We start from the raw sequence: 14,526 nt of genomic DNA on the forward strand, positions 1-14,526 counted from the left end.
GCCATTTTACAATTGTTTCATGATATGTTGTGCAGCAATAAAGTTGTGGTATGGTATGGTATGGTATTGTATGGTATGGTATGGTATGGTACAGTATGGTATGGTATGTATGCAGCACTATAGTTATGATATTGTATGGTATGCAGCACACTAATTGTGGTATGTATGCAACAGTTTAGTTGTCTTATGGTATGCATGTAGCATTATAGTTGTAGTATGGCATGCAGCACTATGTTGTGGTATGGTATGCAGACCTTCAGTAGTGGTATGGTATGGTATTTTATGGTATGGTAGGGTAGGGTACTGTATGATATGTTATGGTATGTTATATTATGGTATGGTAGGGAGGTGTATGATATGGTATTTTATGGTATGGTAGGGTAGGGTACTGTATGATATGTTATGGTATGTTATATTATGGTATGGTAGGGAGGTGTATGATATGGTATTTTATGGTATGGTAGGGTAGGGTACTGTATGATATGTTATGGTATGTTATATTATGGTATGGTATGGTAGGGAGGTGTATGATATGGTATGTTATGGTAGGGTAGTGTATGATATGGTATGGTGTGTTAAGCTATATTATTGTATGGTATGGTAGGGTAGTTTATGATATGTTATGGTATGTTATATTATGGTATGGAATGGTAGGGAGGTGTATGATATGGTATGTTATGGTAGGGTAGTGTATGATATGGTATGGTGTGTTAAGCTATATTATTGTATGGAATGGTAGGGTAGTTTATGATATGGTATGGTATGTTATATTATAGTATGGTATGGTAGGGTAGTGTATGATATGGTATGGTATGTTATATTATATTATGGTATGGAATGGTAGGGTAGTGTATGATATGGTATGGTATGTTATGTTATATTATTGTATGGTATGGTAGGGTAGTGTATGATATGGTATGGTATGTTATATTATGGTATGGTGGGGTATGGTGCAGTACGGTATGTTATGGTATGGAAGGGTGTGGTATGGTACAGTGGGGTATAGTATGCAGTCCTACAGTTGTGGTATTATATGGTATGGTGCAGTATGATATGTTATGGTAAGTCATGTTATGGTATGTGTGGTATAGTATGCAGTCCTACAGTTGTGGTACGGTATGTTATGGTATGGTGTGGTATAGTATACAGTCCTACAGTTGTGGTGTGGTATGTTATGGTATGGAGTCCTACAGTTATGGTATGGTATAGTATAGTACAGTACGATATGTTATGGTATGGTACAGTGTGGAGTCCTACAGGTGTGATGTGGTATGGTACAGTACGGTATGTTATGGTATGGTACGGTGTGGAGTCCTACAGTTGTAGTGTGGTATGGTACAGTACGGTATGTTATGGTATGGTACGGTGTGGAGTCCTACAGTTGTAGTGTGGTATGGTACAGTACGGTATGTTATGGTATGGTACAGTGTGGAGTCCTACAGGTGTGATGTGGTATGGTAAAGTACGGTATGTTATGGTATGGTACGGTGTGGAGTCCTACAGATGTAGTGTGGTATGGTACAGTACGGTATGTTATGGTATGGTACAGTGTGGAGTCCTACAGTTGTGGTGTGGTATGGTACAGTACGGTATGTTATGGTATGGTATGGTGGGGAGTCCTACAGCTATGGTATGGTATAGTACAGTACGACATGTTATGGTATGGTACAGTGTGGAGTCCAACAGTTGTGGTGTGGTATGGTACAGTACGGTATGTTATGGTATGGTTCGGTGTGGAGTCCTACATGTATGGTATAGTATGGTATAGTACAGTACGATATGTTATGGTGTGGTACAGTGTGGAGTCCTATAGTTGTAGTGTGGTATGGTACAGTACGATATTTTATGGTATGGCATGGTATACAGTCCTACAGTTGTGGTGTGGTATGGTACAGTATGGTATGTTATGGTATGGTGCGGTGTGGAGTCCTACAGTTGTGGTATGGTATGGTACAGTACTTTATGTTATGGTATGGTACGGTGTGGAGTCCTACAGTGGTGGTGTGGTATCGTACAGTGCGGTATGTTATGGTATGGTACGGTGTGGAGTCCTACAGTTGGGGTGTGGTATGGTACAGTACGGTATGTTATGGTATGGTACAGTGTGGAGTCCTACAGTTATGGTATGATATAGTACAGTGCGATATGTTATTGTATGGTACAGTGTGGGGTCCTACAGTTGTGGTGTGGTATGGTACAGTACGGTATGTTATGGTATGGTACAGTGTGGAGTCCTACAGTTGTGGTGTAGTATGGTACAGTGCGGTATCTTATGGTATGGTGCGTATGGTCCTACAGTTGTGGTGTGGTATGGTACAGTACGGTATGTTATGGTATGGTACGGTGAGGAGTCCTACAGTTCTGGTGTGGTATGGTACAGTTCAATATGTACGGTGAGGAGTCCTACAGTTGGGGTATGGTATGGTACAGTACGATATCTTATGGTATGGTACGGTGTGGAGTCCTACAATTGTGGTGTGGTATGGTACAGTACGATATCTTATGGTATGGTACGGTCTGGAGTCCTACAGTTGTGGTGTGGTATGGTACAGTACGATATCTTATGGTATGGTACGGTCTGGAGTCCTACAATTGTGGTGTGGTATGGTACAGTACGATATCTTATGGTATGGTACGGTCTGGAGTCCTACAGTTGTGGTGTGGTATGGTACAGTACGGTATGGTATGGTATGGCATGGTATACAGTCCTACAGTTGTGGTGTGGTATGGTACAGTACAGTATGGTATGGCATGGTATACAGTCCTACAGTTGTGGGGAGGTATGGTACAGTACGGTATGTTATGGTATGGTACGGTATGGAGTCCTATAGTTGTGGTGTGGTATGGTACAGTATGTTATGGTATGGCATGGTATACAGTCCTACAGTTGTGGTGTGGTATGGTACAGTACGGTATGTTATGGTATGGCATGGTATACAACTCTACAGTTGTGGTGTGGTATGGTACAGTACGGTATGTTATGGTACGGCATGGTATACAGTCCTACAGGTGTGGTGTGGTATGGTACAGTACGGTATGTTATGGTATAGCATGGTATACAATTCTACAGTTGTAGTGTGGTATGGTACAGTACGGTATGTTATGGTACGGCATGGTATACAGTCCTACAGTTGTGGTGTGATATGGTACAGTACGGTATGTATGGTATGGTATACAGTCCTACAGTTGTGGTGTGGTATGGTACAGTACGGTATGGTATGGTACACAGTCCTACAGTTGTGGTGTGGTATGGTACAGTACGGTATGTTATGGTATGGCATGGTATACAGTCCTACAGTTGTGGTGTGGTATGGTACAGTACGGTATGGTATGGCATGGTATACAGTCCTACAGTTGTGGTGTGGTATGGTACAGTACAGTATGTTATGGTATGGCATGGTATACAGTCCTACAGTTGTGATGTGGTATGGTACAGTATGGTATGTTATGGTATGGCATGGTATACAGTCGTGGTGTGGTATGGTACAGTACAGTATGTTACGGTATGGCATGGTATACAGTCCTACAGTTGTGGTGTGGTATGGTACAGTACAGTATGTTATGGTATGGCATGGTATACAGTCCTACAGTTGTGGTGTGGTATGGTACAGTACAGTATGTTATGGTATGGCATGGTATACAGTCCTACAGTTGTGGTGTGGTATAGTACAGTACAGTATGTTATGGTATGGCATGGTATACAGTCCTACAGTTGTGGTGTGGTATGGTACAGTACAGTATGTTATGGTAAGGCATGGTATACAGTCCTACAGTTGTGGTGTGATATGGTACAGTACGGTATGTTATGGTATGGCATGGTATACAGTCCTACAGTTGTGGTGTGGTATGGTACAGTACAGTATGTTATGGTATGGCATGGTATACAGTCCTACAGTTGTGGTGTGGTATAGTACAGTACAGTATGTTATGGTATGGCATGGTATACAGTCCTACAGTTGTGGTGTGGTATGGTACAGTACAGTATGTTATGGTAAGGCATGGTATACAGTCCTACAGTTGTGGTGTGATATGGTACAGTACGGTATGTTATGGTATGGCATGGTATACAGTCCTACAGTTGTGGTGTGGTATGGTACAGTACGGTATGTTATGGTATGGCATGGTATACAGTCCTACAGTTGTGGTGTGGTATGGTACAGTACAGTATGTTATGGTAAGGCATGGTATACAGTCCTACAGTTGTGGTGTGATATGGTACAGTACGGTATGTTATGGTATGGCATGGTATACAGTCCTACAGTTGTGGTGTGGTATGGTACAGTACGGTATGTTATGGTATGGCATGGTATACAGTCCTACAGTTGTGGTGTGGTATGGTACAGTACAGTATGTTACGGTATGGCATGGTATACAGTCCTACAGTTGTGGTGTGGTATGGTACAGTACGGTATGTTATGGTATGGTGTGGAGTCCTACAGTTGTGGTGTGGTATGGTACAGTACAGTATGTTACGGTATGGCATGGTATACAGTCCTACAGTTGTGGTGTGGTATGGTACAGTACAGTATGTTATGGTATGGTGTGGAGTCCTACAGTTGGGGTATGGTATGGTACAGTACAGTATGTTATGGTATGGCATGGTATACAGTCCTACAGTTGTGGTGTGATATGGTACAGTACGGTATGTTATGGTATGGCATGGTATACAGTCCTACAGTTGTGGTGTGATATGGTACAGTACGGTATGTTATGGTATGGCATGGTATACAGTCCTACAGTTGTGGTGTGGTATGGTACAGTATGGTATGTTATGGTATGGCATGGTATACAGTCCTACAGTTGTGGTGTGGTATGGTACAGTACAGTATGTTATGGTATGGCATGGTATACAGTCCTACAGTTGTGGTGTGGTATGGTACAGTACGGTATGTTATGGTATGGCATGGTATACAGTCCTACAGTTGTGGTGTGGTATGGTACAGTATGGTATGTTATGGTATGGCATGGTATACAGTCCTACAGTTGTGGTGTGATATGGTACAGTACGGTATGTATGGTATGGTATACAGTCCTACAGTTGTGGTGTGGTATGGTACAGTACGGTATGTTATGGTATGGCATGGTATACAGTCCTACAGTTGTGGTGTGGTATGGTACAGTACAGTATGTTACGGTATGGCATGGTATACAGTCCTACAGTTGTGGTGTGGTATGGTACAGTACGGTATGTTATGGTATGGTGTGGAGTCCTACAGTTGTGGTGTGGTATGGTACAGTACAGTATGTTACGGTATGGCATGGTATACAGTCCTACAGTTGTGGTGTGGTATGGTACAGTATGGTATGTTATGGTATGGCATGGTATACAGTCCTACAGTTGTGGTGTGGTATGGTACAGTATGGTATGTTATGGTATGGCATGGTATACAGTCCTACAGTTGTGGTGTGGTATGGTACAGTACGGTATGTTATGGTAAGGCATGGTATACAGTCCTACAGTTGTGGTGTGATATGGTACAGTACGGTATGTTATGGTATGGCATGGAATACAGTCCTACAGTTGTGGTGTGGTATGGTACAGTACAGTATGTTATGGTTTGGCATGGTCTACAGTCCTACAGTTGTGGTGTGGTATGGTACAGTACAGTATGTTATGGTATGGCATGGTATACAGTCCTACAGTTGTGGTGTGGTATGGTACAGTACGGTATGTTATGGTATGGCATGGTCTACAGTCCTACAGTTGTGGTGTGGTATGGTACAGTACGGTATGTTATGGTATGGCATGGTATACAGTCCTACAGTTGTGGTGTGGTATGGTACAGTACGGTATGTTATGGTATGGCATGGTCTACAGTCCTACAGTTGTGGTGTGGTATGGTACAGTACGGTATGTTATGGTATGGCATGGTATACAGTCCTACAGTTGTGGTGTGGTATGGTACAGTACGGTATGTTATGGTATGGCATGGTATACAGTCCTACAGTTGTGGTGTGATATGGTACAGTACGGTATGTTATGGTATGGCATGGTATACAGTCCTACAGTTGTGGTGTGGTATGGTACAGTACGGTATGTTATGGTATGGCATGGTCTACAGTCCTACAGTTGTGGTGTGGTATGGTACAGTACGGTATGTTATGGTATGGCATGGTCTACAGTCCTACAGTTGTGGTGTGGTATGGTACAGTACGGTATGTTATGGTATAGCATGGTATACAATTCTACAGTTGTGGTGTGGTATGGTACACTACGGTATGTTATGGTATGGCATGGTATACAGTCCTACAGTTGTGGTGTGGTATTGTACAGTATGGTATGTTATGGTATGGCATGGTCTACAGTCCTACAGTTGTGGTGTGGTATGGTACAGTACGGTATGTTATGGTATGGCATGGTCTACAGTCCTACAGTTGTGGTGTGGTATGGTACAGTACGGTATGTTATGGTATAGCATGGTATACAATTCTACAGTTGTGGTGTGGTATGGTACACTACGGTATGTTATGGTATGGCATGGTATACAGTCCTACAGTTGTGGTGTGGTATGGTACAGTACGGTATGTTATGGTACGGCATGGTATACAGTCCTACAGTTGTGGTGTGATATGGTACAGTACGGTATGTATGGTATGGTATACAGTCCTACAGTTGTGGTGTGGTATGGTACAGTACGGTATGTTATGGTATGGCATGGTATACAGTCCTACAGTTGTGGTGTGGTATGGTACAGTACAGTATGTTACGGTATGGCATGGTCTACAGTCCTACAGTTGTGGTGTGGTATGGTACAGTACGGTATGTTATGGTATGGTGTGGAGTCCTACAGTTGTGGTGTGGTATGGTACAGTACGGTATGTTATGGTAAGGCATGGTATACAGTCCTACAGTTGTGGTGTGATATGGTACAGTACGGTATGTTATGGTATGGCATGGTATACAGTCCTACAGTTGTGGTATGGTACAGTACAGTATGTTATGGTATGGCATGGTCTACAGTCCTACAGTTGTGGTGTGGTATGGTACAGTACAGTATGTTATGGTATGGCATGGTCTACAGTCCTACAGTTGTGGTGTGGTATGGTACAGTACGGTATGTTATGGTATAGCATGGTATACAATTCTACAGTTGTGGTGTGGTATGGTACACTACGGTATGTTATGGTATGGCATGGTATACAGTCCTACAGTTGTGGTGTGGTATGGTACAGTACGGTATGTTATGGTACGGCATGGTATACAGTCCTACAGTTGTGGTGTGATATGGTACAGTACGGTATGTATGGTATGGTATACAGTCCTACAGTTGTGGTGTGGTATGGTACAGTACGGTATGTTATGGTATGGCATGGTATACAGTCCTACAGTTGTGGTGTGGTATGGTACAGTACAGTATGTTACGGTATGGCATGGTCTACAGTCCTACAGTTGTGGTGTGGTATGGTACAGTACGGTATGTTATGGTATGGTGTGGAGTCCTACAGTTGTGGTGTGGTATGGTACAGTACGGTATGTTATGGTAAGGCATGGTATACAGTCCTACAGTTGTGGTGTGATATGGTACAGTACGGTATGTTATGGTATGGCATGGTATACAGTCCTACAGTTGTGGTATGGTACAGTACAGTATGTTATGGTATGGCATGGTCTACAGTCCTACAGTTGTGGTGTGGTATGGTACAGTACAGTATGTTATGGTATGGCATGGTATACAGTCCTACAGTTGTGGTGTGGTATGGTACAGTATGGTATGTTATGGTATGGCATGGTATACAGTCCTACAGTTGTGGTGTGGTATGGTACAGTATGGTATGTTATGGTATGGCATGGTATACAGTCCTACAGTTGTGGTGTGGTATGGTACAGTACGGTATGTTATGGTATGGCATGGTATACAGTCCTACAGTTGTGGTGTGGTATGGTACAGTACGGTATGTTATGGTATGGCATGGTATACAGTCCTACAGTTGTGGTGTGGTATGGTACACTACGGTATGTTATGGTATGGCATGGTATACAGTCCTACAGTTGTGGTGTGGTATGGTACAGTACGGTATGTTATGGTATGGCATGGTATACAGTCCTACAGTTGTGGTGTGGTATGGTACAGTACGGTATGTTATGGTATGGCATGGTATACAGTCCTACAGTTGTGGTGTGGTATGGTACAGTACAGTATGTTATGGTATGGCATGGTATACAGTCCTACAGTTGTGGTGTGGTATGGTACAGTACGGTATGTTATGGTATGGCATGGTATACAGTCCTACAGTTGTGGTGTGGTATGGTACAGTATGGTATGTTATGGTATGGCATGGTATACAGTCCTACAGTTGTGGTGTGGTATGGTACAGTACGGTATGTTATGGTATGGCATGGTATACAGTCCTACAGTTGTGGTGTGGTATGGTACAGTACGGTATGTTATGGTATGGCATGGTATACAGTCCTACAGTTGTGGTGTGGTATGGTACACTACGGTATGTTATGGTATGGCATGGTATACAGTCCTACAGTTGTGGTGTGGTATGGTACAGTACGGTATGTTATGGTATGGCATGGTATACAGTCCTACAGTTGTGGTGTACTCAGCCTTGGGTGTTAAGCCACACTGATGCGTTAGTTTCACTTAGGCTACCTTACGTCACATGCATGCAGTGTGTTCGTGGGTATAGCGCCGAGAAGGCTCTGGGACGTACCTCTTCTGCTGCAGCATGTCGATCTCCTCCTGGTCTGGTGGGGGCCCGCGGCGCTGCAGCGAGCCCCCGGCCCCGGGGCACCGGCCAGAGAGCATAGCTGGGCTGTGGGTGAAGCAGGACAGGCCCATGGGGGTGGAGTTGAGCAGCGGTACGACTTCCGGTGACTCAGTCGAGGCGCACTGAGGCCATTACTGAAAGCTCCAGACTACGTCAAGGTGTGTCCAGGTGCGCGTGCTGCAGACAAGCGTGTGGTGCCCCCTCCCACCTGCAGACAGGTGTGTGGTGCTCTCTCCTCACCAGCAGACAGGGGTATGGTGCTCTCTCCTCACCAGCAGACAGGAGTATGGTGCTCTCTCCTCACCAGCAGACAGGAGTATGGTGCTCCTTTCTCTCTGCTGCTCACAGGTGTGTGGTGCTCTCTCCTCACCAGCAGACAGGTGTATGGTGCTCTCTCCTCACCTGCAGACAGGTGTATGGTGTCCCCACCTCTCACCTGCAGACAGGTGTGTGGTGCTCTCTCCTCACCAGCAGACAGGGGTAGGGTGCTCTCTCCTCACCAGCAGACAGGAGTATGGTGCTCTCTCCTCACCTGCAGACAGGTGTATAGTGCTCCCTCCTCACCTGCAGACAGGTGTGTGGTGCTCTCTCCTCACCAGCAGACAGGGGTATGGTGCTCTCTCCTCGCCAGCAGACAGGAGTATGGTGCTCTCTCCTCACCTGCAGACAGGTGTATGGTGCTCTCTCCTCACCTGCAGACAGGTGTATGGTGCTCTCTCCTCACCTGCAGACAGGTGTATAGTGCTCTCTCCTCACCTGCAGACAGGTGTATGGTGCTCTCTCCTCACCTGCAGACAGGTGTATAGTGCTCTCTCCTCACCTGCAGACAGGTGTATGGTGCTCTCTCCTCACCTGCAGACAGGTGTATAGTGCTTTCTCCTCACCTGCAGACAGGTGTATGGCGCCCCGGCTCCTCACCTGCAGACAGGTGTATGGTGCTCTCTCCTCTCCAATGCAGACAGGTGTGTGGTGCTCTCTCCTCACCTGCAGACAGGTGTATGGTGCTCTGTCCTCTCACCTGCAGACAGGTGTATGGTGCCCCGGCTCCTCACCTGCAGACAGGTGTATGGTGCTCTCTCCTCACCTGCAGACAGGTGTACAGTCCTCTCTCCTCACCTGCAGACAGGTGTATGGTGCTCTCTCCTCACCTGCAGACAGGTGTATAGTGCTCTGTCCTCACCTGCAGACAGGTGTATGGTGCTCTCTCCTCACCTGCAGACAGGTGTATAGTGCTCTCTCCTCACCTGCAGACAGGTGTATGGTGCTCTCTCCTCACCTGCAGACAGGTGTATGGTGCTCTCTCCTCACCTGCAGACAGGTGTATGGTGCTCTCTCCTCAACTGCAGACGGGTGTATGGTGCTCTCTCCTCACCTGCAGACGGGTGTATGGTGCTCTCTCCTCACCTGCAGACAGGTGTATGGTGCTCTCTCCTCACCTGCAGACAGGTGTATGGTGCTCTCTCCTCACCTGCAGACAGGTGTATAGTGCTTTCTCCTCACCTGCAGACAGGTGTATGGCGCCCCGGCTCCTCACCTGCAGACAGGTGTATAGTGCCCTCTCCTCAACTGCAGACGGGTGTATGGTGCTCTCTCCTCACCTGCAGACAGGTGTATGGTGCTCTCTCCTCACCTGCAGACAGGTGTATAGTGCTTTCTCCTCACCTGCAGACAGGTGTATGGCGCCCCGGCTCCTCACCTGCAGACAGGTGTATAGTGCCCTCTCCTCAACTGCAGACGGGTGTATGGTGCTCTCTCCTCACCTGCAGACAGGTGTATGGTGCTCTCTCCTCACCTGCAGACAGGTGTATAGTGCTCTCTCCTCACCTGCAGACGGGTGTATGGTGCTCCCTGCTGCTCACATGTGTATGCTGCTCTCCCTCCTCCTGGGCCGGGTACAGACTCGGAGAAAGAATCTCCTGTGGGCTACCGTCGCCCCGCCCCACACCCCGGGCTCCGGGTCCGCGGTTCTCGAGGCCAGAGCTGAGGGTCGTGTGGATGGGCGGTGCCCCCCCGCCCCCGGCTGTGAATCCCGAGCCCTGGAGGTGAGCTGCTCAGCCTGTATTCTCACTTCCCCTCATCTCTCGTGCCGGGAGGGACCGGGGGAGCCTCTCTGACCCGTCCGGATGGACGGGTTTCCTCTGGGGATGGGCGGTGAAGAATAGAAGCGCGTCAGACGCGTCACTCTGAAGGTTCTTGATTTACAAGTCAGTCGTTGACAGGCCTGAGGGCACGCCAGAAAGGGGCGGGGTCACCTGCACCTTAAAATAGATCAAAAGTTACTCTTAACAACTTTACACCATGCTTTACAACAACTCTGCGTGTAGGCAGACATCTTTGGGCACACCACGTACAACTACAAATTGAAAACAAGACAGCGAGGCATGAGCAGGGGGAAATAAAACACACCTGACAATCACCACAAGTGCAGGCCATGCCCTCAACTGTTAAAATTGTATGGTTGATGAGAGTCAAAAATATCAGAAAGTGGGTTTTTCATTTGTGAATTTCATTATTACCCTATCTTAATCAACTCATCCTGGCTGTTTTGTTTACTGAAAAACTCCTCCGCACGTAGGTGTGTCACAAGATGCCGGTAATTACCCAGGAATGTGTTATTTTCATTCAGTACCAACAGTTTTAAAGTCAAGAAACAACACGACAAAATACCCACACCAACTGGGAAAAACAAAGAAAACTTTAATGAAAAAAAGACACCAAAATATTCAAAATCAGATAAGGGAATCGGAGGTATGAAATGTTAAAATGTTAAGGCAAATAGCACCTAATAAAACTAAAATGCGAATTTAAAACACAAGTTCATAGGTATCTGAGACATAGGCATCATGGAGCCGAGGTCGGAGGCAAATTCCAGGTGACAGTTTGTGCCTTATGGAGAAAACATAAATGCATCAAGCCGGTCACCCTGTTTAAAGCTTTTACAATGAGACCTAGGGCAAAATCTAGAGGATGGGGGACAGCTCACTTCATCACAAATGTGCCCGATTTCCTGTCCACCTTATCACATGTGCCTTAAATGCGATAGCATTTCTGCTAAGGTTGGATGCTCACCAGATGTGTGTTGGAGTACCCATCGCGCAAACTCGAAAGCAGGCGCTTATTCTAAATTTGGGAGGTCAAAGTCCTCCAATGTGTCAAGGTCCAGGGTTGACGTTTGCACCGTTGTCCCAAAACCAAATGCACAGGGCCTCATTTATGAAAACGGTTGCATCGCTGCGACAAAACAGGGATGCAGCAGTTTTCACTGCGCCCTCCTTGCGACACGATGGATGCGCTGTATTTAATGTGCAGCGCTGTATGTCACAAGAAATGACAGATTCATAAGTATTACTGACGTATCTGCTGGCGCAAAAGTGACGAATTGCTGGGGTGTGTCTAAAAACAGACACAACGCTAGCAATGCGTCCTTTCACATGGGACAAGCCGCATGTAAAAGGTCCTGTATCAGTCTTACGCCTGCTGTGAGGCACGCGTAAGATTTTGACGGAGTAGCGCCCTAGAAGTGGCGCAGTGAAATCAGATAGATTTCACTGCACCACTTCTAGGAGGCTTTTGCAGGGAAAGGCCCACCCTGCATACATTATACCTGACGCAGGTATAGCATAGTGCAGGGCTTTACAAAGTGACGCATCTGCTTAGATGCATTACTTTGTAAATAGGGCGCAACATGACACATATTTTATGCCGTCACTGCATCACAAAAAGTGACTGAGCGGCAGTGCAAAAGTGAGGCAGGGGCTCATAAAGAAGACCCATAGTCGTCAAGCTTCCAATAAAGCTGTTGATTTTTTCTGCTCAATTTTCTGGATGTTGCATGGCTGGATTTCATTGCCAATGAGGACGCTTCACTGCTGAACTGGATTTGTGACCTCACTCCGTTCCAAGATTCTATCCTCGTACTAATTATTTTTGGTCCTCAAAAATATCCCTTCCCCCGGAAGCAGTAGCTGGCCATATATCTTTACAGTGAGATCCTGCTCAGCCAGTTTTCAGCGAGTCAGTAAGATCAGACTAGGATCAACATGGTTTTCTTGTCCACCACAGATGCATCCTCCGTGGGCAAACTTCATCTACTTGCTGCGGTCATTTAGAGGAAAAATGACAAAGTCACGCGTTTCACCCACTTCTGTATACAGTTTGCTTGGTCTCTTCGGAGGACTCCAGTCCACAGAACATGCTTTCAGGCATCTGATCTCTTTCCAGCCAGGGATCCTTTACGGTGCACTCCTTTGTGATCATCTGGGCTCTCTTGGAGTCAGGGGTCATTCTGATTTTTTGTGTCCCAGAAGCAGGCAGACAGAAGGGTAGCCACCTGGCTCATGGAGAGCAGTTCTAGTCCTTGGCTGCCAGCAGGAGCTACAAGTTATCCAATCCTCTTCTTCGGAAGGGCCTTCATACTATATATGGTGTATTCTGAAGTTATTGGATAAAGTTGTTACAGAATATAATGACTTCTTTCCTGCCTGGCTCCCACTTCCTTTTGCAGCCATTCCTTTCTCCTATACTGTAAAAACTCTCAGGAGCAGTATTTTCAAATTAGTATCCCGTTCTTGCATCCGAAGGGGCTCTGGCTCTATTTTATCTACTTTTATTTAAACAAGGTCCACCCCTCTCTGTCAGCATAAATAGCTGATTTCCCCAGAGCTGGGAATAGAAAGTCTAAGAGGGCCCTGAAAATGAATGGGAGCAGAACCTGATAGTCCCATTTGGCCTCACCACATAAATAGAGGTAGTGTGAAGGTTGTCCTTTATTCGTGCCAATTGTTCCTGTTTTCAATGTTGACTTCAAATTTATGTTAAGTCACCAGTCGTGACCACACCACTGCCTTCTTGAACCCTTCAGCCAAACAGTTGTCCTGTGATAGGGCTTTGTTAGCTCCAGCCAGGCATGTCCATTGAGCCTTTGGCAGTGAGATTGATGGCAGAATTGTTTATAAACGTGTTGGATCAGGCAGCACAAGGTTAACATTTGGTTTACTTTTATAAATGTACTTTTCCAGTGAAGGTATAAAAAACCTGCTGTGATCACAACGTTAGTTTTTTGAAAGTGTTTGGGAATACATTTTGAATCAGTTTTCAAGCATATTCCAAGGTAGAGATGCGAACAAATAATCACACCCAGCCACTTAATGGAAAATCTAGTCAAACCTACACAGGGAAAACAGCTTTTAAGTAGTTATTGCACTGTGCCAATTATTCTATAACAGGTACCCCATCCCATGGGTATTAAAGGTACACTTTAGGGATGTCTTATTAATAAGAGGTTTTCCTACAAGGCAAAGGCACATTTCTTTTTCATGTGTCAACACAGGGCTTTTGTACTGCGGCCCAGGCATTACACAGTGGTACTGCTCCTGGGGGCCTTACATACACTTCTGTGTCATTGTTGCATTTTCTGCACCCTGTACCATGGGCTCCCCTGTGTCTGAAAGTTGAATAGCCCACATGGGTAAAACCAATTTTAACAGTACCATTTTAGTTCTACAGCACATGTCCAGTGGCACTGGAGAGCAGCGTCACAGTACACATAGTCCTATTACCATCAAAAAATAGGGCCCAGAAAAGGGCAAACATTCCAGGTTGACCATGCTGAAAATGCAGAGTTCGAACAGAGAGATACTTAGGGGCATATTCTCAAAAACATGTGATGACCATCGCAAATTCAGCTTAACACAACTTTGCATATCACAGTCTTCTGCGAGAAAAAACACGGTCGTAAGTAACGTCCAATTCCCAACCCGGCGGCACCATGCAATAGTAGCATGATAACGCACCAAATAACCGCACAAA

The 14,526-nt window shown here is 45.7% G+C and overlaps 1 protein-coding gene across 1 annotated transcript in view; it reads right to left on the minus strand.

Moving 5' to 3' along the window:
* Positions 1–9,565, minus strand: part of LOC144770889 (transient receptor potential cation channel subfamily V member 6-like) — a 101,716-nt gene extending 92,151 nt beyond the window's left edge. The window contains exon 1 of the mRNA XM_078655677.1: positions 8,662–9,565. Within this exon, the coding sequence (XP_078511803.1) occupies positions 8,662–8,789 (128 nt within the window). The 5' untranslated portion in view covers positions 8,790–9,565. The remainder of the gene's footprint in view (positions 1–8,661) is intronic.
* Between the last annotated feature and the right edge of the window lie 4,961 nt (positions 9,566–14,526).

The sequence above is a fragment of the Lissotriton helveticus genome, chromosome 7 (assembly GCF_964261635.1).
Source record: "Lissotriton helveticus chromosome 7, aLisHel1.1, whole genome shotgun sequence".
In the NCBI taxonomy this organism is placed as follows: Eukaryota; Metazoa; Chordata; class Amphibia; order Caudata; family Salamandridae; genus Lissotriton; species Lissotriton helveticus.